Source organism: Salvelinus fontinalis, chromosome 14 (assembly GCF_029448725.1).
Source record: "Salvelinus fontinalis isolate EN_2023a chromosome 14, ASM2944872v1, whole genome shotgun sequence".
Lineage (NCBI taxonomy): Eukaryota > Metazoa > Chordata > Actinopteri > Salmoniformes > Salmonidae > Salvelinus > Salvelinus fontinalis.
Window position 1 is genome coordinate 24,945,301 of NC_074678.1, and position 26,286 is coordinate 24,971,586.

The 26,286-nt window shown below is 44.0% G+C and overlaps 2 protein-coding genes across 11 annotated transcripts in view; both read right to left on the reverse strand.

The window, feature by feature from the left end:
- The window catches only part of LOC129869680 (vesicle-associated membrane protein 4-like), a 46,980-nt gene extending 36,334 nt beyond the window's left edge, over positions 1–10,646 (reverse strand). The window contains exons 1-3 of one of the 4 annotated variants that reach the window (XM_055944325.1): positions 10,418–10,646; positions 7,909–7,954; positions 6,218–6,322 (exon numbers count right to left, since the gene is read on the reverse strand). In XM_055944325.1, coding sequence (XP_055800300.1) covers positions 6,218–6,322; positions 7,909–7,911 — 108 coding nt within the window. In that variant the 5' untranslated portion in view covers positions 7,912–7,954; positions 10,418–10,646. Of the gene's footprint in view, positions 1–6,217; positions 6,323–7,908; positions 8,058–10,417 lie in introns of all 4 variants that reach the window. The other 3 variants (XM_055944324.1, XM_055944323.1, XM_055944326.1) reach the window with 3 other exon arrangements.
- Positions 10,647–19,361: 8,715 nt separating this feature from the next.
- Positions 19,362–26,286, reverse strand: part of LOC129869681 (protein PRRC2C-like) — a 45,052-nt gene continuing 38,127 nt past the window's right edge. For all 7 annotated transcript variants that reach the window (XM_055944328.1, XM_055944327.1, XM_055944331.1 and 4 more), the window contains exons 30-32: positions 22,201–22,327; positions 21,371–21,643; positions 19,362–21,248 (exon numbers count right to left, since the gene is read on the reverse strand). In XM_055944328.1, the coding sequence (XP_055800303.1) occupies positions 20,994–21,248; positions 21,371–21,643; positions 22,201–22,327 (655 nt within the window). In that variant the 3' untranslated portion in view covers positions 19,362–20,993. The remainder of the gene's footprint in view (positions 21,249–21,370; positions 21,644–22,200; positions 22,328–26,286) is intronic.

The following is a 26,286-nucleotide window of genomic DNA, read 5'->3' on the forward strand; positions in this document are numbered from 1 at the left end:
ATCCAGACAACAGGCCCTCCGATTTGACACACTGAACTCTATCAGAGAAGTAGTTGGTGAACCAGGCGAGGCAGTCATTTGAGAAACCAAGGCTGTTTAGTCTGTCGATAAGAATGTGGTGATTGACAGAGTCAATGGCCTTGGCCAGGTCGATGAATATGGCTGCACAGTAATGTCTCTTATCGATGGCGGTTATGATATCGTTTAGGACCTTGAGCGTGGCTGAGGTGCACCCATGACCAGCTCTGAAACCAGATTGCATAGCGGAGAAGGTAAGGTGGGATTCGAAACGGTCGGTTATCTGTTTGTTAACTTGGCTTTCAAAGACCTTAGAAAGGCAGGGTAGGATAGATATAGGTCTGTAGCAGTTTGGGTCGAGAATGTCTCCCCCTTTGAAGAGGGGGATGATCACGGCAGCTTTCCAATCTTTGGGAATCTCAGACGATGCGAAAGAGAGGTTGAACAGGCTAGTAATAGGGGTTGCAACAATTGCGGTGGATAATTTTAGAAAGAGAGGGTCCAGATTGTCTAGCCCGGGTGATTTGTAGGGGGTCCAGATTTTGCATCAGCTATCTGGATTTGGGTGAAGGAGAAATGGGGGAGGCTTGGGCGAGTTGCTGAAGGGGGGTGCCGGGTAGTTGACTGGGGTAGGGGTCGCCGGGTGGAAAGCATGGCCAGCCGTAGAAAAATGCTTATTGAAATTCATAATTATAGTGGATTTATCGGTGGTGACAGTGTTTCCTAGCCTCAGTGCAGTGGGTAGCCGGGAGGAGGTGCTCTTATTCTCCATGGACTTTACAGTGTCCCAGAACGTTTTTTGGAGTTTGTGCAACAGGATGCATATTTCTGTTTGAAAAAGCTAGCCTTAGCTTTCCTAACTGCCTGTGTATATTGGTTCCTAACTTCCCTGAAAAGTTGCATATCACGGGGGCTATTCGATGCTAATGCAATACGCCACAGGATGTTTTTGTGCTGGTCAAGGACAGTCAGGTCTGGAGTGAACCAAGGGCTATATCTGTTCCTGGTTCTACATTTTTTTTAATGGAACATGCTTGTTTAAAAATGGTGAGGAAGGCACTTTTAAAGAATAACCAGGCATCCTCTACTGACGGGATGAGGTCAATATCATTCCAGGATACCCTGGCCAGGTCGATTAGAAAGGACTGCTCGCTGAAGTGTTTTAGGGAGCGTTTGACAGTGATGAGGGGTGGTCGTTTGACCGCAGGCTCATTACGGATGCAGGCAATGAGGCAGTGATCGCTGAGATCTTGGTTGAAAACAGCAGAGGTGTATTTGGCGGGCACGTTGGTTAGGCTGATATCTATGAGGGTGCCCGTGTTTACGGATTTGGGGTTGTACCTGGTAGGTTCACTGATAATTTGTGTGAGATTGAGGGCATCAAGCTTAGATTGTAGGATGGCCGGGGTGTTAAGCATGTCCCAGTTAAGGTCACCTAGCAGCATGAGCTCTGAAGATAAATGGGGGGCAATCAATTCACATATAGTGTCCAGGGCACAGCTGGGGGCAGAGGGTGGTCTATAGCAAGCGGCAACGGTGAGAGACTTATTTCTGGAAAGGTGGATTTTTAAAAAGTAGAAGCTCAAATTGTTTAGACCTGGATAGTATGAGAGGTCCTGGATTAACCTCTACATCACCAGAGGAGGAGTAGGATAAGGGTACGGCTAAAGGCTATAAGAACTGGTCGTCTAGTACGTTCGGAACAGAGAGTAAAAGGAGCAGGTTTCTGGGCGTGATAGAATAGATTCAAGGTATAATGTACAGACAAAGGTATGGTAGGATGTGAGTATATTGGAGGCATTGAGTGATGATGAGAGAGATTGTCTCTAGAAACATTTAAATCAGGTGATGTCATTGCATATGTAGGAGATGGAACTAAATGGTTGGTTAAGGCATTTTTCTTTTTAAAATTTTTCTTTTACCTTTACTTAACTAGGCAAGTCAGTTAAGAACAAATTCTTATTTTCAATGACGGGCTAGGAACAGTGGGTTAACTGCCTGTTCAGGGGCAGAACGATATTAAGCAGGGTTAGAGGCTCTACAGTGATATAAAACAATAATCACATACCAGAACAGTATAGGACAAGGCATATTGACATTAGGGAGAGGCATGTGTAGCCGAGTGATCATAAGGGTCCAGTGAATGGTTGGGCTGGCTGGATACACGGCGATTCAGAGCTAGCAGGCCGGGGATAGCAAGCTAGCAGAAGGGCCTTAGAGGGACGTCGCGAAGGAGGAAAGTCTGTTTTAGCCTCCTCGTGCGGTTCCGTCGATAGACCAGTCGTGATGGATTAGTAGAGTTTCGTGTAGCAGAGGGGTCCAGTCCAATTGGCAAATGGATGTATTCAGCTAACAGTCCAAAATGCTCCAGACAGCTAGCGGGCCACGGCTAGCAGGCTAGCAGATGGGCATTCAGGGGATGTTGTGACGGAGGGGCCTGTTGGGGAAAAAACCCTCGGGCAGATTACGTCGGTAGTCCAGTCGTGATGGTTAAGCAGGGCTTCGTGTAGTAAAAGGAGCCCAGGCCGATTGGCAAAATAGGAATAGAGGAAGAGAAATTGGCCGATGGACCTATTAGCTAACAGTCCGATATGCCCTAGACCAGTGGTTCTTAACCTGGGTTCGATCGAACCCCGGGGGTTCGGTGAGTCAGTCTCAGGGGTTCGGCGGAGGTCAAGACACACATCCGACTCATATGATTCGTGATGACACGCCCCGCTTGGCCATCATTGGCTGCAGGTGATCACGCTACATCGCTTGGCCTATCTGTGCTGCAGGGAATTTGGTGCGCTCAGTTGTCGACTTGTGACTGTCGTGATGGTACGTCTTGTGATTTCTTTCTTAATATTTTAATCCCTTCATACTTACTATGTCGAGCAAAAAAAGAAAGTGGTCCGACGAATATGTACAATATGGATTCACATGTATAACGGAACGTGATGGGAGTCGGCGTCCTAACTGCATGATTTGCAATGCCAAGTTGAGCAATTCTAGTCTAGCACCGGCAAAACTAAGAGAACACTTCCTTAAGCTGCATGGAGATGGAAAATACAAGAACACAACGCTCGCTGAATTCAAGGTGAAGAGAGCTAGATTCGATGAAAAGGCTACTCTGCCTGTTCTCGGCTTTGTACCCATTAACAAACCGATCCTTACAGCATCGTACGAAGTTGCTTACCTGATCGCAAAGCAGGGCAAACCACACACCATTGGTGAAACACTCATAAAACCAGCTGTGTTGAAGATGGCGAATATCATGCTGGGAAAAGAGGCTGAAATTAAGTTATCCCAAATGAAAATTCAGCCTTCAACTCGACGAGACCACAGACGTTTCCAAACTAAGCCAGCTTGCTGTATTCGTGCGCTATGTGAAAGACGACGTGATAAAGGAAGATTTTTTATTTTTTAAGCCTCTTACAACAACAACTAAGGCAGCCGATGTGAAGAAACTTGTGGATGACTTCTTCAAAGACAACAATCTTTCGTGGGATATGGTTTCTGCAGTTTGTTCGGACGCAGCTCCAGTCATGCTGGGAAGAAAGTCTGGTTTTGGTGCGCTAGTGAAAGCCGATGCACCACACATCATTGTTACGCATATTATTCTGCACAGGCATGCGTTGGCAACAAAAACCTTGCCTCCAAAACTGGCAGAAGTATTAAAAATTGTAGTGGAATGCGTGAACTATGTGCAAACTAGTGCTCTGAGGCTCTGCATCTTCAGTGAGCTGTGTAAATAATGAATTCGAGGTACTTCTGTACCATTCTAACGTTCGGTGGTTATCCCGGGGACAGGTGCTGAATCGTGTTTTTGCCGTGCGTGTGGAATTAGCCCTGTTTTTTGCAAGAGCACCAACATTGTCATGCAGATTGCTTCAAAAATTCTGAGTTCATTCTCATTTTAGCGTACCTTCGCAGCTCTCAATCATCTCAATCAAAAGATGCAGGGCGGTGGAGTCAACATCATCGAAGCGGAGGAAAACCTGAAGGCTTTTCAAAAAAAGCTACCGTTATGGAAACGACGAACAGAGAACGATAACTTCGCAAACTTTCCCCTGCTGGACGACTGTGTAAGTAAGATCAAAGATGTATCTGGAATCGGAGACATTTCGGTACCCGCGGAACTGAAGCAAGCAATTGCCACGCACTTAGATGAGCTTGCAAAGTCTCTCGACGGATACTTCCCTACAAGAGAGTCATATCCAGCATGGGTGAGACAGCCGTTCACGTTTAGTGTTGAGACAACAGATGTCAATGATGAATACCTCAATGATATCATTGAAATCCAGCAGAGCCGGGTTCAACAGCAACTCTTCAGAACAACAACGCTTTCAGCGTTTTGGTGTCAACAAATGGTAACGTACCCTGTTATTGCTAAGAAAGCTCTGGAGATTTTCATACCGTTTGTTACAACATATCTTTGCGAGCAATCCTTTTTGAGGATGCTGGACATAAAAACGAAAAAAAAAACTGACTTTGTTGCGAAAATGACATGAGAGTGGCACTTGCCAAGGTGAAGACGCGCATTTCTGAACTGGTCTCTGAAAGGCAACAGCAGAGGTCACACTGATTTGCAGTAAATATTCATTATTATGTTTTTGTTTTTGTGTGAAAATCATGTTTTGATGATTTTGTTCTTTGAACACACGGTGTTGATGTTTATGCACGGTTCATTTTGTGCACCAGTAAAATATATACCTATGTTTTGAATTTGAAAAAATCATATTTTATTTTTCCGATTAAGAAGGGTTCGGTGAATGCGCATATGAAACTGGTGGGGTTCAGTACCTCCAACAAGGTTAAGAACCACTGCCCTTAGACAGCTAGCGGGCCGCGGCTAGCAGATGGGCATTCATGGGACGTCGCGACGTAGGAGCCAGTTGAGTAACCCACTTGAGCAGATTATGTCGGTAGTCCAGTCGTGAAGAATTGGCAGGGTTCCGTACCCCGTACTGGCAGTAAAAGGGGTCCAGGCCAGTTGGCAAAACAGGTATTGTAGCCCAGGAGTGGCTGATGGACCTCTTCAGCTAGCCGGGAGATGGGCCTAGCATGGGCTATCTCCAGGCTAATTGGTGCTTGCTACGGGACAGAGACGTTAGCCAGGAGTAGTCACTCGGATTGCAGCTAGCTAGCTGCGATGATCAAGGTGAGAAGGTTCCGAGCATGCGGTAGGAATCCGGGGATATGGAGAGAAAATAGGTCCGGTATACTCTGGTTTGAATCGCGTTGTACAAACTAAATGTGATCCGTATGATCATAAGGACAAGCCTTTATCTGATGTGTGCTCCAAACCCCCCTTCTTCCTCTCCTCTACCCATGTTCCATCCCAGCCATCTGACTGCATGTCACTGCTCAGCTCTGTCCAACTCCTGGATGTTTGATCCCAGGAGCCAGGAGAGGACTGAGTGCTAATATTAGAGAAGGGGGATGGAGGGAGGAGAATGGAGAGGGGTGTGTGTGTTACAGATGTGGCATCTTAATGTGACCCAAATTATTCCTGTAGCACCAGGATCTTACTGGGCCATTCTGTTCTTGCAGGAAACGGATAGCCTCCATTTAATGCAAATTCTATAACTTGAATCTGAACTAATGACTTAACTGTCCCTGCATGAAGAGAAAGGGTTTATTTGGGTTTCTGTTGCATTTATGTTAAACGCAAAGCCCATTTGCGACCATTTGCTTTTTCCTGTGGATGAGGAAAACTTGCTGCAACAAAAGGGTGATCAAATTAAGATGCCAGATCTGTATGTAAGAAGCAAGTCTGTGTTTCTCTTTGAATTCAGCTGAACACAACAACACAATCCTGAGACAGAGCAGGGAGGGAGTCTTCTCTGAACCTCAGAGAAGCAAAGGGATAGAGGAACTATGATGGAGAACATACGTTTGGCTAAAGGGCTCTGGAGTGTCATCCCTCCATCTCTTGCTCTCTTCAATCCCTCTGTCCCTTATGTTTCCAATGTTCCCCTCCTTTCATGACCCATCTGCGTCTCCTATATCTAGGATAATTTGCACTTGCCGGACGTGGATGCCTTCCCCTCTCTGTCCCCCTGCAATGTCCCGCTCTCAACCGCTCTCTACACCCATGGTTTTAAGTCTGGTCTTAAATGAGTTTGCACTTGGGAAACAGATTACATTTTTTTGTAAATGTAACTAATAAAAACCCATGAACCTTGCTCCATCCCTCCCTCCACCAGTGTCTCACCCTCTCGCTGCATATGGATCCCGTGACCTCTTCATCATTGAGGTGTCGTTTGAATTTGGGAGGCATGATGGCGTCTTCAGGTTGCTCCTCCCACTCTGTCTCCCTCTGTAGGACAGGAGGAGAAACACACCTGTTACAAACCTCACACACATATTAATGATACAGTTCAGCAGAAACCTTGGTCCTACTGGGGTGCAAGCTTTTGCTCCAGCCCAGCACTAACATCTGTTTAAACTAATCAAGGATAATTCTTTATTAGTAGAATCAGGCGTGTAAGTGATGGGCTGGAAATGAAAGCCTGCAGCAAGCCCTCCAGATGACCACTGCTGCTACAGTCATTATACCAATGGCAGACAAATACAAAACACGCAAAGCACACACTCAGGTGGGCCTCAACACCAGCTTGGTTATCACATAAAATATATAATATGACAAAGCTGGTCTGCCTGCTTGACTCTTTTAAACACTTTTTTTTCTGACGTGAACACTTATGTTCAAAGTTATGACTGGTCCTGGTTCCTCTCTAAGTTTCTCCAAGCCAGACTCAGGTATTGCTCTCTAAGGGTTTAGGTCCTGGGTTTGTGAAGTGTTCTGTGACTGGACTGACCAAACAGAAACAACTATCCTACTTACAGTATCAGCCTATATGTCACTTAGCAAACAGAGCAGTGAAGAGGGGACCCTCGTGCTCATGTTAGGAGGTGTGTGTGTGTGAGTGCTGCAGGCTGATAACGATAACTGCAGCCTTGGCCTCACCATGAAGAGTGTGAGAGCAGAGAGGAACTAAACACTTCACCTAAATCTTCAAAACATGTAGAACTCATTTAGGATAGAGTTTTTAAACAAGCATATTTAGTAACAGAAACATTCTGGTTTTTAAACCATTTCCCCTAACCCCCAAAACTGTAGGGATTATGTCAGGCTTGCCAGGATGTAATTGTGAGAAAGTTAGGCCTACTTATGCGTGGGTGGTGGCGTTGGACTAAATGTTCCATTTCAGCAGAGCGGCCTGGTTGTTATTCAGAGTTGCTCTTCTCTCCTGCCTGTTCCCTTTTGAGGGGTGGAACATGGGAGCAGTTTTAATGGGGAGCAGAGTTTGATTTAACTCTGCTGGCTGGCTATGCTGTGGAACCCAGCTCACTCAGGGGAGGGCTCCTGTGTCCGCTCACTGCTGCCTGTACCTCTTCATCGTGTCTCCATCTCTATTCCCTCATTCCTGTCTCGGAGGCCCAGAGTAGAAAACATGCTGTTCCTCCATCTAGCCTCAACCGTCCCTCTTCCCAAACCAGTTGATTGGCTGTGCATCAAACTCAGCCCCAGTAACATACAACACAACCCCTGCTGTTCAGTGGTTTTAGGTGGGGCACAAAGGCCTCCTGTACAGCCTGTGAGTTATACAGCCAGACATTAAATGGTTTTACTGAAACCAAATGCTTTTCGGTGAGAAGAGAGAGCGAGGCAAGGCTCCGCCTCACAGAAGTCATGGAAAAGGAAATACTTCCCAACCCATCGCTTTTTTCATTATTTTATGCTGCACATGAATTGTCCATTGGAGACAATAAAGATTTAATGAATTGAACTGAATAAATTCAAGGTAGAATTTTATACAAATTTGTCTAAACACACCCCACCTTTCTTCACAGCTTCTACCTCCGAGCCCATCTCTCCTATCTCTCCTAACCCTTATGTACCATTGAATCCAGCTCAGACTGAAACTGTTGCTTTTCTCAGCGTCTTCTTCTGGCAGGGCAGTTGGTAAAAGGACGTTCCATGGCCAGGAGCGGAACGTTCCGGTAAACAGAGGAAAGAGTGGCAGGGGTCAGAGCTCTATCTCAGGCAACTACAGAGAAGAGAGAGAGATGCACAGAAAAGGAAAGAAGAGGAAAGAAAAGCCAAGCTAGCAAATCTGGGGTGCAAATATCCAAGTAGGCAGCTTTGAAAGAAGCACTTTAAAAAGGCACAATCTGTAACATCTACTTCTGGTAAGATGTTTTGTTCATACAAAAATCAATGAAGAAGAGTGGGATGAGAGGAGCGAGATGTAGAGGGGGGTGTTTGTTAAGTTTCACACTCGATTGTATTGGGGCGATTCCACACCAGGGAAAATATTTGTGGTTTCTCAGATTGTTCCAGCAATTCTCTCATCAGAACTTAATTGGGAGGAAGGATGTTTAACATGCTTTTAACATTTGTATCACAATTTTTTTGTTGAAAATCATGATCATTTTTTTTTATTTTAGGCCCTTTTAAGACCGATATATGCCTCCTGTAAGACCCTTTGACCTGTGAACTGTACATGACACCCTGTGAACTGTACACGATGCAGACAACATATTGGTGTCATTAAACTCTCTATAGCAGAAGTACCCAACTCTAACCCTACAGGGTCCAGAGCCTGCTGGTTTTCTGTAATTAATTGCACACACCTGGTGTTCCAGGTCTAAATCAGCCCCTGATTAGAGGTGAACAATGAAAAAAATGCAGCAGAACTGGCTGGCTTCGAGGTCCAGAGTTGAGTTAGAGGGCTCTATAGTGTTCTCTCAAATATGGAGTTTGTATAGATTCTGAAATACAAAAAATATATATATGAATCTCAAAACCACCCTTTCTGATTTTGCCTATTTTTTGTAAAAAGAATTGTAAAAAAACTCTTCAACCATCAAATTTCAAGAGCCCTCTGGTACTTTTAATGATACGACCCATTTTAAAATATAGAAATCGACATTATAGGTTATTAATAAATCACAGCCCTCCTTTAGGATTGTACATTCAGCAAATCAGCAGAGGGAGTTCCCTTTGAATCCATTTTCCCCATTCACTGTGTTGGTGGTGTCAATTACATTAATCATACCTTCAGAATTATCAGAGCCCACTATGGACATATTATTTACCTGAAGAGTATATTGTTCCAAACAATATGTCTTAAAATGAACTAAATCTAAAAGGGTAGTAGTTTTGAGATATTTTTGATGTTGAATAAACTAATGTGAAATAGTATTCAATATCTCGACAGAGTACTTATAGTGTGCTCTCGAATATAGAGTATAATGACACCAAGATGTTGTCCGTATCATGTACGCGTCACAAATCACAGGGTCTTACAGGAGGCATGTATAGGTCTAAAATGGGCCTAAAATGGCCACTCATCATAATTTTATTAAAAATGGTTTGTGATCGAAATGTAAAACGCAGTTCAAACATCCTTCCTCCCAATTAAGTTTATATGTGAGAATTGACAGAACAAGCTAAGATTTATTTTTTAAGAATCTGCTCACGCTGGCATGGAATTGCCCTATGGACAGTGAAACAGATTGTGCCTTTAAAAATCAAGCTTAGAAAAAAACGGAATCAGCTGAAAAAGGTATAGCCTAGGCCAAGTATCTAGGCTAAATGGCAGAAGCTCCTCAGCTACAGGGGGCATGGGGAAATTACAGAGAGCCTAAAACAACTGGTTCAGAGTTTATCAAAGTTTTGTTGTTGTTGAGGGAAGTGGAACTCTGATATTCTATTTGGCTGAAAGCACAGTTCACAGCCTAGTCTATGGACAGGAGGAAGAGACTGGCACTAAGACATGAAGCAGGACCCGGCCCTGTAGCACAGCTCAGCTGCAGTTTACCATTTGATGCTCACAGTATTGAATGGATTACATTATCTAGCTAGCACTAAATAAATATAGTTTCCACACTGACATAACCATGTAATCCAGAACCAGTATCTTTGCGTCAGAGAACCTCTTAAGCACAGATACTGGTTCAATGTAATCCTTATCAACAACACTGATTGTGTAACACCATCCAACTAGCTAACGTTAGCTATCCTCAGCAATTCGTCATCCAGAATAAAGTGAGCCATCCCATCTTGCAGTCACGGTACCTAGCTTGTTAAACCCGAAATATCGAGAAAGCCAGACAAACATATTTGTCTTCTGTGAATGGTAACTGTAGTTAGTTAACTAACGTTACCTAACTAGGATGACAACCAGCTGGGAACAGCGTAACGTTAGTTAGCTGGCTAGCAATATCAGTAATACTTAAATACAACCTAATTGTATGAAGCTATCAATCGAATCAAATATGTTTGGTTGTGATGTCTACCGTTATCTAAGATTATTATCAAGACAGTGACACAGGCCGCTGGTGACAACTTTCATAGTCACACTGTAGAAAAAAACATTAGCTAGCAAACTAATGCTAACGTTACCTGCTTGATTCGCACCCTCGCATACAGACGACCAAACAAACTTAGTTAAACTTCGTTAATAAATACAGGCTCACAATGTTCTATTTCGCTTTATAAAATAAATGTTAAAAAAATAAAAAAAATAAATCCAACTGAGGATGGTTGCTACAGAGTTGCTCTTCCAATCCTTCCTGCTATCTCTAATTAGCTGACCACAGACCAGAAAGCTGGTGCGGACCAATTGCGACTGTTTTTTAAATGTTTATTTATTTATTAACAACAAATCAATACAGGAAGTACATGTGGTAACATAAGTATATACAAATAATATTCAAAGCAGAATTGGGCTAGGGGGTACAATATCACATTACACAAGGACCTTAAGGGACATACATACACTTATTATTCTAACAGCTTTTTTGTTAGTAGAGTATTTCATTGGCTTAAATCCAATTTCGACTGTTACTAGAGGGAATACAGCAACAGATAGAACAATGAGACATATATTTTACAGGATGTATAAATGTGAAGCATCCGCTTGTCATTTCCACTCACTACCAAAAGCCCATTGACCAGCAGTGGGAGACTATGAAAAGATATGGATTTTGGCCGACATTCGGTTAATTTTCCCATCGACGGAACATTTAATCTCAATACAGTTTTCTGTTCCCAAAACTATAACCTGTTACGAACAGAGTGGACACTTTACACAGACTTTACACTTTGCCAAAGTATTTTTTTTAAATGCGTTGTTTAGAAGGAGTGCAAAGGCTAATTGAGTTATTGCACATGCGCACTTCAGAGTAGGCGTTCCCTAACGGAAATATGCAAATGTTAAACTTCTGTACTACCATGAAAATAGACTTCGAAACCAAATAGATCTCAAACTTCTAGGGAAGTTCCCTAACACCCAGGTCCCAAATAGATCCTTAACACCTAGGTCACATATAGATCCCTACCACCCTGGTCCCCCCCCCCCCCCCCCAGAAAAACAACCCAAACGCATTAAACTTTATGTATAACACGTTCAAACACTACACCCTTAGGATTGTTCAGCATGTCAACAACCATTTACAACACTAACATCTGTTGCCCCCAATATCTCTTTTGCCGTCTCCACAATAACTCTCAACCTGGCATTTCTGCTTTCCACAACCTGAGTCGTATTGATAACCTTACCAATAAAAGCTATGAAGTCAACTTTATTCATTATCAAAGTGTCCTTTGACACAGCACAGTAATGAGCACAAGATTTCTGAACAGACCTCAACCATGCCATGACCATCAGAAGCACCAGCCCCAACAGTAGGTCCCATACTACAGGTACATCCATGTAAGATCCATCAGTCTGACAGTAGGTCCACTTACTACAGGTACATCTATGTAAGATCCATCAGTCCGCACTATAGTTCTACCAATCTGTTTTAGAGCCTCTGCATATGGGCCCCCAAGTGGTGCAGTGGTCAAAGGTACTGCATCTCAGTGCTTGAGGTGTCATTACAGACACCCTGGTTCGATTCCAGGCTGTATCACATCTGGCTGTGATTGGGAGTCCCATAGGGTGGTGCACAATTGGCCCAGCGTTGTTTGGCTGGGGTAGGCTGTCATTGTAAATAAGAACTTATTCTTAACTGACTTGCCTAGTTAAATAAAATAAATGTATAAAATATGGTACATCATGACTGAGCCTCTCTCTGTGCCTGGCATCCACCAAATGCTGCACTGTGTTCTCATGGCTATTCATCTTTTCCATTTTTCAGGATCTTCTCTTGCTTAGCCTGGCTAGCACACAATATTAACAATCTATCATTTCGAATGAACCAAGCTAATTTCACTTCACCTACCTCTATCTTTACAGCATTAGTTAGTCTGAGAGACTGAAAAACAGCTTCTATCTCAAGGCCATCAGACTGTTAAACAGCCATCACTAACATTGAGTATGTAATAAATGTACCACTAGTCACTTTAAACAATGCCACTTTATATAATGTTTACATACCCTACATTACATCTACTGCATCCTGCCTATGCCGTTCGGCCATCGCTCATCCATATATTTATATGTACATATTCTTATTCATTCTTTTACACTTGTGTGTATAAGGTAGCTGTTGCGAAATTGTTAGATTACTTGTTAGATATTACTGCATGGTCGGAACTAGAACCACAAGCATTTCGCTACACTCGCATTAACATCTGCTAACCATGTGTATGTGACCAATAACATTTGATTTGATAAGGTATAAGTGAGGCTCTGTGGTCTCATCAAACACTATCACCACTTTCCACTCCAACACATCATTGCTCTTGCTTCCTACCTTGGCCCTCTTTATGCTTTCTTTACTAGACACTCCACTGCTTTCTGTATCATGATCTCTCTTCTTCCTATGTCTTTCCACTACCAACCACTCCGGTCCTTGAACCTCATCCTCCCGCTCCATACCATCAGAACTGAAAGCCATAATGTTTGCATTCCAGCACAGCTGTTGCTTCACCAACTTTTTCTCAATTTTGTCTGCACACGTCACTGCCATTTCTAACCTCCAACGCTCTCTCACACTCCTGGGATACATCTTATGTTAAATTACGTCTAAAGTAGATCTTTTTTTCATAGGTAACCCTAATCCTTTCCCTAACCTTAATCGAATTATCCTAACCTGCTTTGTTAATTCTCATAACAAAATAGCTTCCAATACTCTACTCAGCAAACTGGATGCAGTCTATCACAGTGCTATCCGTTTTGTTACCAAATCCCCTTATACCACCCATCACTGCAACCTGTATGCTCTAGTCGGCTGGCCCTCGCTACATATTCGTCGCCAGACCCACTGGCTCCAGGTCATCTATAAGTCCATGCTAGGTAAAGCTCCGCCTTATCTCAGTTCACTGGTCACAATAACAGCACCCACCCGTAGCACACGTTCCAGCAGGTATATATCACTGATCATCCCCAAAGCAAACACCTCAGTTGGCCACCTTTCCTTCCAGTTCTCTGCTGCCAGTGACTGGAACGAATTGCAAAAATTGCTGAAGTTGGAGACTTTTATTTCCCTCACCAACTTTAAACATCTGCTATCTGATTAGCTAACTGATCGCTGCAGCTGTACATAGTCCATCTGTAAATAGCCCACCCCATCTACCTACCTCATCCCCACACTGTTTTTATTTTATTTACTTTTCTGCTCTTTTGAACACCAGTATCTCTACTTGCACATCATCATCTGCTCATTTATCACTCCAGTGTTAATCTGCTAAATTGTAATTATTCGCTCCTATGGCCTATTTATTGCCTACCTCATGCCTTTTGCACACACTGTATAGACTTTTTTTTCTTCTACTGTGTCATTGACTTGTTTATTGTGTTATTGGCTTGTTTATTGTTTATTCCATGTGTAACTCTGTGTTGTCTGTCTGTGTCACACTGCTTTCTTTATCTTGGCCAGGTCGCAGTTGTAAATGAGAACTTGTTCTCAACTAGCATACCTGGTTAAATAAAGGTGAAATAAAACTTCTTTTTTTTTTTTAAATAACCTGCTGAGCAAGATCTCCTAACCTGCTACGAAAAGTAAATTCTGGTCAATTGTGGCAAACTGTATTCTATCTAATCAAATCCGTGTTTGTCCACTTCCTACATTCTTCTTCTTCCAGGGAGTACAGCTATGACCAGAAGTTGCTTTTTGTAGCAGGTTAGGAGAGAATTTTAGCTAACCCTAACCCTTTGCCTAACCTTAACCTAAGTCTCCTAACCTGCCACCTTAATTATCCTAACCTGCTGCGTAAATAATCCTAACTTGCTTCGAAAAGTAACGGTTGTAGCTGTAGTCCCTAGAATCACTGCCTGCCCAGTGCCCAGTTTCTCCCAGATGTGAAGCAGCATCAATTAGAAGATTCAAATTCATTGATTTGAAGTCAATACAATTGCTGGATGACTGATAAATACTGAAAATAGACATCTTTATTGCGAAAGAGAGAGAAATGGCTAAGCTTGGGAATTTTCATAGGTGTGACCAGGCCTTGTATTTATTTATAAGAGGGTGACCACGGCTCAGACATGCCTACTGGTATTACACTTTTATGCCATGCCTCAGATGAGGTCTTGCCACCCAGGTCGCAAGCCTTCAACTCAGCCAGCATTTTTAAGGGGCTCTGACTAGTGTCCAGATCTACTAGTAACAGCAATAGAATAGTCTGTTCTGGTGTGTGTAACCCTGGCAGAGAATCAATGAAAGACCAAGAGAATTTGTAGAATGGAGCACCAGAGGCCCTAATGAGAGCAACAGACTAGTGCCTGAGAGGGGCTCTTAGGCTGGAGAGAGGAGGATGAGGGAGCTGAGATGGATCGAACGCTAGAAGTGGATGAGGAGAGGAGGAAGGAGGGGAGGGCGGATGTTGAGAGGAAGATGGAGGTCATTCAGTACGCACAAACACACGCATGCATACCCACATGCACACACTCACAACAGCAGCAGCAGCACCAGGGGAGTTTAGGTTATAAACTACCCTAGAACAGGAACTGAGCTCAAAATTGTGAGTGATGCCTCCCAGATGTGCCGACAGAACACACACACACACACACACACACACACACACACACACACACACACACACACACACACACACACACACACACACACACACACACACACACACACAGACACACACACACACACACACACACACACAACCGTCCCCAGTGCTTAGCCCAGACTAACACCAGATAATTTATCTCACACACATACAGGTATGTCAAAACACACACACACTCGTCAGCTGAAGCTGGATTTGTCCCCATTTAACAGTTACAGTTTACACTAATGGGCCATCACGTTTCCCTCATGATCAACTGTTTATCTTATTAAACCATTCAGAGTCAATCTAATCAGTCTAATATAATCATGAAGTTTAGATTGGGCCTCAACAATAAATGCTTTGTTGAGGAAAGTCTGAGTCAGCTCATAGTTGGTTTAGTTTATTGTATCTACTTTGGGAAACTTTCTCTTGCATCTTATAAAGTAGACAACTCTGTGTCTGTATCCCAGTACAAATGTGGCAAGTTTTTTGTCCATTATGTGAAGCCTTGGCAGGGCATCATGCACCCATTATTTTAGAGGGGGCATGAACTACGTGAGTATGGAAGGGGGGTGGTCCGAAGGGTCTTCACCCCCTTCCTGAAGTTGGAGAATTTAGCATGTTTCAAACACCTGAATCAGCTTTTTCCTGCAATCTAGAGCCAAATCATTATGATAATTATACAGTGCATGCGGAAAGTATTCAGACACCTGGACTTTTTCCACATTTTGTTACATTACAGCCTTATTCTAAAATTGATGTAATTTTTTTTAAATCATCAATCTACACATAATACCCCATAATGACAAAGCAAAAACAGGTTTATAGACATTTTTGCAAATGTATAAAAATAAAAAAAACAGAAATACCTTATTTACATAAGTACTCAGACCTTTTGCTATGAGACTCAAAATTGAGCTCAGGTGCATCCTGTTTCCACTGATCATCCTTGAGATGTTTCTACAACTTGATTGGAGTCTACCTGTGGTAAATTCATTTGATTGGACATGATTTGGAAAGGAACACACCTGTCTATATAAGGTCCCACAGTTGACAGTGCATGTCAGAGGCAGCGTGTCAGAGTAAAAACCAAGCCACGAGGTCGAAGGAATTCTCCAAAGAGCGCAGAGACAGGATTGTGTCGAGGCACAGTTCTGGGGAAGGGTACCAAAAAGTGTCTGCAGCATTGAAGGTTCCCAAGAACACAGTGGACTCCATCATTCTTAAATGGAAGAAGTTTTGAACCACCAAGACTCTTCCTAGAGCTGGCCTCCTGGCCAAACTGAGCAAATGGGGGAGAAGGGCCTTGGTCAGGGAGGTAACCAAGAACCCGATGATCACTCTGACAGGGCTCCAGGGTTCCGCTGTGGAGATGGGATAACCTTTCAGCGGCAGGCATGGGAGACTAGTCAGGATCGAGGGAAAGATGAACAGAGCAAAGTACAGAGAGATCCTTGATGAAAACCTGGTTCAGAGTGCCTAGGATCTCAGACTGGGGTGAAGGTTCACTTTTCAACAGGACAACAAGCCTAAGCACACAGCCAAGGCAATGCAGGAGTGGCTTCGGGACAAGTCTCAATGTTCTTGAGTGGCCCAGCCAGAGCCTAGACTTGAACCCAATCAAACATCTCTGGAGAGACCTGAAACTAGCTGTGCAGCGACGCTCCGCATCCCCTGACAGAGCTTGAGAGGATCTGCAGAGAAGAATGGGATAAACTCCCCAAATACAGGTGTGCCAAGCTTGTAGCGTCATACCCAAGAAGACTCGAGGCCGTAATCCCTGCCAAAGGTGCTTCAACAAAGTACTGAGTAAAGGGTATGAATACTTATGTAAATGTCATATTTCAGTTGTTTTTTTGTGGAAAATGGCAAACAATTCTAAAAACCTGCTTTTGCTTTGTCTTTATGGGGTATTGTGTGTAGATTGATCGGGGGAAAAAACAATTGAATAAATTTTAGAATAAGGCTGTTACGTAACAAAATGTAGAAAAAGCACTTATTAACGAAGCCGGTGACTGATGTTGTATTCTCCTCAATGCCATCGGATGAATCCCGGAACATATTCCAGTCTGTGCTTGTAGCTTAGCATCCACTTCATCGGACCACTTTTGTATTGAGCTCGTCACTGGTACTTCCTGTTTTTGCTTTAGCATGAATCAGGAGGATAGAGTTATTGGCAGATTTGCCAAATGGAGGGTGAGGGAGAGCTTTATATGCTATGTGGAGTAAAGGTGATCTAAAACTTTTTTTTCTCTCTAGTTGCACATGTGACATGCTGGTAGAAATTAGGTCTAACAGATTAGATTTCCTGCATTAAAGTCCCCAGCCACTAGGAGTACTGCCTCTGGATGAGCATTTTATTTGTTGTTTATGGCCTTAAACAGCTCGTTGAGTGCCGTCATAGTGCGAGCGTCGGTTTGTGATGATAGACAGATAAGAATATAGATGAAAACCCTCTTATATTGTGGTCTACAGCTTATCATAAGGTACTGAGAAAAACCTCAAGACTTCCTCGCCCCCTTTCCCTAGCCCAGTGGTTATATCCCTATTTCCCCTACCTCACACCAGCACTGTTGTAGTCCCAGTGTGTGAGGTTATGACCGATACTAGAGCACACACGGACTCTCAATCCTAGCCTAGCTGCTCTGAGTAAGATACTGGTAGCCAAGGGGAAATGATGTCCTCACTTAACACTGCTATGTACCAAAACACATGCCAGATTCTAAATCTGAAAAAAAGTCTGTTAATTATAATCACTAACAGTAAACAGAAGGTGTTGAGGGAAACAACACTTTCCATTTGACTGTTTTCATCACAGATCTAGGTCTGTGTCATCTAGGGAACAGCAGTTTAACATAGCGGTCATTTATTTATCCGGTGCTGTGTTTTTCCAGTCACAACATGGCTGTAAACAGATTGTCCCCTGAAGGGAGAAGTAGTCATATATTCCACTCCATAGAGATGCTATGCAAAAACCCACACATAACTAAACAACCTGTAAACACACACTAAACAGTCAATGCCATGTATTTATGATGACAGACAGATGTGATATGCATGTGCGCACTCACGCAAACACACACACGTTTACGTATACTAAATGTGTCTGTCCCAACTAATAAAAGGCCAGTGATTACGATGTGTTCAACAGGACTCTACCTTTACTAGGGTCTTCACAGAGAACACATTAAAACCCACATTATCACGCAGCCTTTCTACCCTGCAGGTGCTTAGGGTGATTAAACACCACCCTCTCAGGTGTGAAATCACACAGTAGTGGTTTAAAGACTCTTTGGCTCTGCGTTGTGTGGAAATAGGAGAGTTACAAGTGGGGCTGAGGCTCATAATATTCAGAGTTCCATGAAAGCCATTGTTCTTCTATTCCTAGAATATTGTCTCCACGCAGCAGTTCTCAGTTGGGCAGGATAGATGTTATGTAACTAACTTGACTGGAGCATTTTTGACTGAGGGCTACATGCTTAGTGTTATGTTTTATTATCATATCACATTTGTCAGCTTTGTAATAGATGTTTAAACAGCAATAGGATGTAGTGTGAAAGTCCCTTTGTCAGTCATTCCTGGTATGGTGTGTCTGATGGCTGGTTCCTCATCAGGAAGGAGAAGCAGGATGTTATCATACCGGTCTTCAGAAGCAGCGCAACACATCAATAACAGGTTTACCGGTACCTCTCCACACATACATGTGATGTGGGTGGATGGGAGACAGGACAGAGGTATTTCCACTGGCTTAGTGAAAGAGGAATGTTGTGTTTAATTGTAGGGAGGGAGGTAGAGGAAGGAGAGCAACCCCACCCTTTATGAGTTCTCTCCATCGTTAACCCACCAAGGGGCAGAGAGGGTTTGATGTGGTATATAAGGGAGTCTGTCCTAGCATCCTAAATACTTCCCTCTGAGGTTGGCCAAACATACCTCACTTCACCAGAACCTACACCAGACTCTTTCTCAAATTACCTATTGCCCATGTAGTACACTACTTCTGACTCCATATTTCCAAATTGGTTTCAGTTGACAGCTTCAAAGTGGTTGTGATGATTAAAAGCCCACTTTTCATAGTCTCATAAATACTAGGGAACCCCGAATGAAGTGGGTCCAAGGTTCAAACTGTTGGAGAATCACTTCAGCATGAGGCTGTGGTAGGACTGAATGGTCAAACATTGGATCTTCCACATTCCTACTAAATCCTGGCCTATGGATTTCCACCCTAACTGGACGTGTGCAAAGTGTGATTGCCACTGATCTTAAGTAAATGTTGAGTTTTCCCTCCTACGGTATTGGTCTTGAAATTCCCATCTAGTGGTGCCATCTGTAACTACATGTTGGTTCCTCAAACAGAATCATGAGTTAAACCAGACTCAAACTACCCCAGACACAGGGCTACTTTTTAAACAGCATATTATTTTATTAGTTTCTTAACTAAAACCAAGAATGTAAGACCGTACATATTTTAATACAGCGATGTACCCCCTGTACAAGTAAAAGAAAAAACAAACCAATTACCCCCCCACTCTGTCCTACACAAGGTTCCTCATCCCATGTTCTGGTTAGGGGAGGGAGTAGACCCCTCCCCACTAGTGGAGCATACTACTGTACATTTCTGAAGGACCCTTGTCACCATGGTAAACCAGCGATGAGAGAGTGGTGTAGGTTTGAGTGAGTGGAAGTGAGATGAGACAGGAATAATCTCTCCTCAACACTAACACCTGTCCTTCTGCCCTGAAATGCAGCAGTCGAACACAAAGCCATTTCTAATTTTGTTTTATTTCTCCCCCTTCGGTCTCCCTTTCCCTCTTGGTGAGGGTTAACAAAAAGCCACACTGTTTTGTTTCTACAGTTTTGAACTAGTACTCACTCCCTTTCTGTTAGTAGCAGCAGGGTTGGGTGCCCTACAGGCAAGTGAGTGAGTGTGTGAGACACCGTGACGATGGGTGTGTGAGCAGTGGTGAAGAGGTATTCCATCCTCCTCTCTCTCTCTTCTCTCTCTCTCTCTCTCTCTCTCTCTCTCTCTCGGGAGGCACGGGGGAGGAAAGCTCTCAGACTGAATTCAGGGTCTGTCTTGTCCATTTACAGACAGCTCATAATAACTCCCCTTCCACACACTAACAACAGGGATTCTCAAGGCTCTGTGAAATCATCTTTGCACGCTTAACGTTTGGCTAAAGATACAGGAGAGAACCGGGCAGTGGCCTCCCGTGTGCCACACGCAAACACACACACACAAACACCACCTTTATCATTCCGCTCAGGCAAAGAGATGCGAGCAAGAGAAAAGGCAGACTAATCAATTAAATCAATCAACTGCTGCATCTTACATTTCCTTTCGAGACAAACCCTGATTTCTTAGTGTCTCTCTTTAGTGAATATTGGTGAAAGCGTTGAGCGCTAGAGGGAGTTTGTGTGTGTGGTGATCGTACAAGCTTGTATACACTCACACAGCTGTGTGTTAGCAATGATGGATGGAAGACCGGCAGAGGAATAGAACATGTCTGTGCTTCACTAAAATACTTCTTTAAATAAGATTGTTTGATCCAACTACAAAAACAAAAGATTGCTTGATTCTCCTGTTAACAAAAATAACAGCCCTGTCCTCCTAATAATGGGATTCTATTGTGAAAAACAAAGGAACAGAAATCCTAGGGCTATAAAAATGGCAAACTGGCAAATATTTTTTCTCCATTCAATCTTTTTTTACCATCTTAGTAGACATTTGAAGTACAGCTTGCTATCTTCCACCCCACCCAAATTACAAGAGGCGGGGCTAAAAATCACACACATACCCCCAATAGGGGAGGACAAGAGAGGAGAAGGGAAGAGAGAGATGAGGTTGGAGCACACACACACACACAGTAGCCCCCTCAGTAACCATTGACTTATACACCCCCACCTCTCCTCTCTTTCTCCGCCTCTAACACCAGAGAGGGTGATGTGTGTGTGAGTGATTGCATGAATATGTGGAGCAGCTGGATCATCTCTCTCCCCCATCCCTCCATCTGTGGAGATGTGTGAGGCTCTACTTCCCCTCCTCTTGTTTGATGGCCTGGGGCTTGATGGGGCCAGTGCGGATGGGTTTGCCCGCTGACAGGGAAGGTTTGTCGGGTTCAGGGCGCTCCACGACTCCCACCGTCTGGTGGTTGGGGGGCAGGATGTCGAGGGGGGGTTTGCCACCCCCCTGGTCGAGACGAGAGGGTTTGGAGACTGACGGAGCCTTGAGCTGCTCTGAGAAGAACTTATGAGTCGACTGGAGCACCTCAGCTCGCTGCTTCGCCTGGGGACAGTAATCAAATGACTCACTCAACCACATGCTGGGTTCATTTAGGAGACATCAGGATTTCAACACCAGGCACATTCTAGTTCAACCAGTCAACTAATCAGCAAGCAGTACTATACCTTGAGGTCCTGCTCTGCCTGGTTGCCTCGGGGACCTGTAGGGCCTCTAGGTGCGAGGGGGGGAAGAGGCCCTCTAGGGGGGTGGGAGGGGTGCATCTGGGGGAACTGCTGCGGTGGCGGCCGGGGGTGAGGCATCAAACCCCCTCCCAGAGAGGGAGACATGGGGGGTGGGCCCATAGGCGAACGCTGCATCCCTCCGCCAAATGAGTTAGCATGCTGGGTGTGGGAGGGAGGGCGCACCAGAGGAGAGACCAGGTTGGGCTGGGACAGAATCTGAAAGGAGGGAGAGGAGGAGTGTTAACGTCATTAACTCTTTATATTAGAAATCCAAGGAAAATGTGGTGTTAAGCTGGCCTCTATCACAAGTGTCAAATGTTAGTCGTATAATGTGTGTGGGTGCATGAGTGAGTGTGGTAAGGTGTGGAGAATCCGTGCAGGTTGTCAGTCCAGTACAAGTGTTCAGCAGTATGATGGCTTGTAGATGGAAACTGTCTCTGGGCCGGTTGGTATAAGACCTCATGCTCCGATATCGTGTGGCTGGGGTCCTTGATGCTGCAGGCCTTCCCCAGCCACTGTTTAAAGTAGATGTCCTGGATGGACGGGAGCATGGTCCCAGTGATGTACTGGGCCGTCTTCGTCACCCGCTGGAGGGCCTTGTGGTCGTGGACAGAGCAATTCCTGTACAAGCCCGTGATGCAACCGGTCAGGACGCTCTCGATAGTGCAGCGGTAGTATTTGGAGAGGACCCGGGGCGGCATGCAGTTTCTTCAGCCGCCGATGGAAGTAGAGGCGCTGTGGCGCCCCAGTGTGTGTGTGCGTGCGTGCGTTACCTGTGGGTTGAACTGTCCAGGGAAGTGCTGTGTGATCCTCATGGCAGCAGAGCTGGGCTGGAACTGTTTCTGGTACAGCATGCTGTTCATCTTACTGGACTGGCTGCTGGGAGATGTAGAGCTGACCCTGACCAGACAAATACATCAGCTCTTGGTATACTCATAAAACCAGTAGAAGGTGGGGCAGGTTCTGTGTGAGAATGTGTGTTACATGTAAGGACTAGGTGTAGGGGTAGTGTGTGAGAGAATGTGTGTTACCTGTAAGGACTAGGCGTGTGTGTGTGTGTGTGTGTGTGTGTGTGTGTGTGTGTGTGTGTGTGTGTGTGTGTGAGAGAGAATGTGTGTCACCTGTAAGGACTAGGTGTAATGTGTGTATTACCTGTAAGGACTAGGTGTAGTGTGTGAATGTGTGTTACCTGTAAGGACTAGATGTAGTGGTAGTGTGTGAGTAGTGTGTGAATGTGTGTTACCTGTAAGGACTAGGTGTAGTGTGTGAATGTGTGTTACCTGTAAGGACTAGGTGTAGTGTGTGAATGTGTGTTACCTGTAAAAACTAGATGTAGTGTGTGAATGTGTGTTACCTGTAAGGACTAGGTGTAGTGGTAGTGTGTGAATGTGTGTTACCTGTAAGGACTAGGTGTAGTGGTAGTGTGTGAATGTGTGTTACCTGTAAGGACTAGGTGTAGTGGTAGTGTGTGAATGTGTGTTACCTGTAAGGACTAGGTGTAGTGGTAGTGTGTGAATGTGTGTTACCTGTAAGGACTAGGTGTAGTGGTAGTGTGTGAATATGTGTTACCTGTAAGGACTAGGTGTAGTGGTAGTGTGTGAATGTGTGTTACCTGTAAGGACTAGGTGTAGTGGTAGTGTGTGAATGTGTGTTACCTGTAAGGACTAGGTGTAGTGGTAGTGTGTGAATGTGTGTTACCTGTAAGGACTAGGTGTAGTGGTAGTGTGTGAATGTGTGTTACCTGTAAGGACTAGGTGTAGTTTGTGTGAATGTGTGTTACCTGTAAGGACTAGATGTAGTGTGTGTGAATGTGTGTTACCTGTAAGGACTAGGTGTAGTGGTAGTGTGTGAATGTGTGTTACCTGTAAGGACTAGGTGTAGTGGTAGTGTGTGAATGTGTGTTGCCTGTAAGGACTAGGTGTAGTGTGTGAATGTGTGTTACCTGTAAGGACTAGATGTAGTGGTAGTGTGTGAATGTGTGTTACCTGTAAGGACTAGATGTAGTGGTAGTGTGTGAATGTGTGTTACCTGTAAGGACTAGGTGTAGTGTGTGAATGTGTGTTACCTGTAAGGACTAGGTGTAGTGGTAGTGTGTGAATGTGTGTTACCTGTAAGGACTAGGTGTAGTGGTAGTGTGTGAATGTGTGTTACCTGTAAGGACTAGGTGTAGTGGTAGTGTGTGAATGTGTGTTACCTGTAAGGACTAGGTGTAGTGGTAGTGTGTGAATGTGTGTTACCTGTAAGGACTAGGTGTAGTGGTAGTGTGTGAATGTGTGTTACCTGTAAGGACTAGGTGTAGTGGTAGTGTGTGAATATGTGTTACCTGTAAGGACTAGGTGTAGTGGTAGTGTGTGAATGTGTGTTACCTGTAAGGACTAGGTGTAGTGGTAGTGTGTGAATGTGTGTTACCTGTAAGGACTAGGTGTAGTGGTAGTGTGTGAATGTGTGTTACCTGTAAGGACTAGGTGTAGTGGTAGTGTGTGAATGTGTGTTACCTGTAAGGACTAGGTGTAGTTTGTGTGAATGTGTGTTACCTGTAAGGACTAGATGTAGTGTGTGTGAATGTGTGTTACCTGTAAGGACTAGGTGTAGTGGTAGTGTGTGAATGTGTGTTACCTGTAAGGACTAGGTGTAGTGGTAGTGTGTGAATGTGTGTTGCCTGTAAGGACTAGGTGTAGTGTGTGAATGTGTGTTACCTGTAAGGACTAGATGTAGTGGTAGTGTGTGAATGTGTGTTACCTGTAAGGACTAGGTGTAGTGTGTGAATGTGTGTTACCTGTAAGGACTAGGTGTAGTGGTAGTGTGTGAATGTGTGTTACCTGTAAGGACTAGGTGTAGTGGTAGTGTGTGAATGTGTGTTACCTGTAAGGACTAGGTGTAGTGGTAGTGTGTGAATGTGTGTTACCTGTAAGGACTAGGTGTAGTGGTAGTGTGTGAATGTGTGTTACCTGTAAGGACTAGGTGTAGTGGTAGTGTGTGAATGTGTGTTACCTGTAAGGACTAGATGTAGTGGTAGTGTGTGAATGTGTGTTACCTGTAAGGACTAGGTGTAGTGGTAGTGTGTGAATATGTGTTACCTGTAAGGACTAGGTGTAGTGGTAGTGTGTGAATATGTGTTACCTGTAAGGACTAGGTGTAGTGGTAGTGTGTGAATGTGTGTTACCTGTAAGGACTAGATGTAGTGGTAGTGTGTGAATGTGTGTTACCTGTAAGGACTAGGTGTAGTGTGTGAATGTGTGAATGTGTGTTACCTGTAAGGACTAGTTGTAGTGTGTGAATGTGTGTTACCTGTAAGGACTAGATGTAGTGTGTGAATGTGTGTTACCTGTAAGGACTAGATGTAGTGGTAGTGTGTGAATGTGTGTTACCTGTAAGGACTAGGTGTAGTGTGTGAATGTGTGAATGTGTGTTACCTGTAAGGACTAGATGTAGTGGTAGTATGTGAATATGTGTTACCTGTAAGGACTAGGTGTAGTGGTAGTGTGTGAATGTGTGTTACCTGTAAGGACTAGATGTAGTGGTAGTGTGTGAATGTGTGTTACCTGTAAGGACTAGGTGTAGTGGTAGTGTGTGAATGTGTGTTACCTGTAAGGACTAGATGTAGTGGTAGTGTGTGAATATGTGTTACCTGTAAGGACTAGGTGTAGTGGTAGTGTGTGAATGTGTGTTACCTGTAAGGACTAGGTGTAGTGGTAGTGTGTGAATGTGTGTTACCTGTAAGGACTAGGTGTAGTGGTAGTGTGTGAATGTGTGTTACCTGTAAGGACTAGGTGTAGTGGTAGTGTGTGAATGTGTGTTACCTGTAAGGACTAGGTGTAGTGGTAGTGTGTGAATGTGTGTTACCTGTAAGGACTAGGTGTAGTGTGTGAATGTGTGAATGTGTGTTACCTGTAAGGACTAGATGTAGTGTGTGAATGTGTGTTACCTGTAAGGACTAGATGTAGTGTGTGAATGTGTGTTACCTGTAAGGACTAGGTGTAGTGGTAGTGTGTGAATGTGTGTTACCTGTAAGGACTAGGTGTAGTGTGTGAATGTGTGAATGTGTGTTACCTGTAAGGACTAGGTGTAGTGTGTGAATGTGTGAATGTGTGTTACCTGTAAGGACTAGGTGTAGTGTGTGAATGTGTGAATGTGTGTTACCTGTAAGGACTAGGTGTAGTGTGTGAATGTGTGAATGTGTGTTACCTGTAAGGACTAGGTGTAGTGTGTGAATGTGTGTTACCTGTAAGGACTAGATGTAGTGTGTGAATGTGTGTTACCTGTAAGGACTAGATGTAGTGGTAGTGTGTGAATGTGTGTTACCTGTAAGGACTAGGTGTAGTGTGTGAATGTGTGAATGTGTGTTACCTGTAAGGACTAGATGTAGTGGTAGTATGTGAATATGTGTTACCTGTAAGGACTAGGTGTAGTGGTAGTGTGTGAATGTGTGTTACCTGTAAGGACTAGGTGTAGTGGTAGTGTGTGAATATGTGTTACCTGTAAGGACTAGGTGTAGTGGTAGTGTGTGAATGTGTGTTACCTGTAAGGACTAGATGTAGTGGTAGTGTGTGAATATGTGTTACCTGTAAGGACTAGATGTAGTGGTAGTGTGTGAATGTGTGTTACCTGTAAGGACTAGATGTAGTGGTAGTGTGTGAATGTGTGTTACCTGTAAGGACTAGGTGTAGTGGTAGTGTGTGAATGTGTGTTACCTGTAAGGACTAGGTGTAGTGGTAGTGTGTGAATGTGTGTTACCTGTAAGGACTAGGTGTAGTGGTAGTGTGTGAATGTGTGTTACCTGTAAGGACTAGGTGTAGTGGTAGTGTGTGAATGTGTGTTACCTGTAAGGACTAGGTGTAGTGGTAGTGTGTGAATATGTG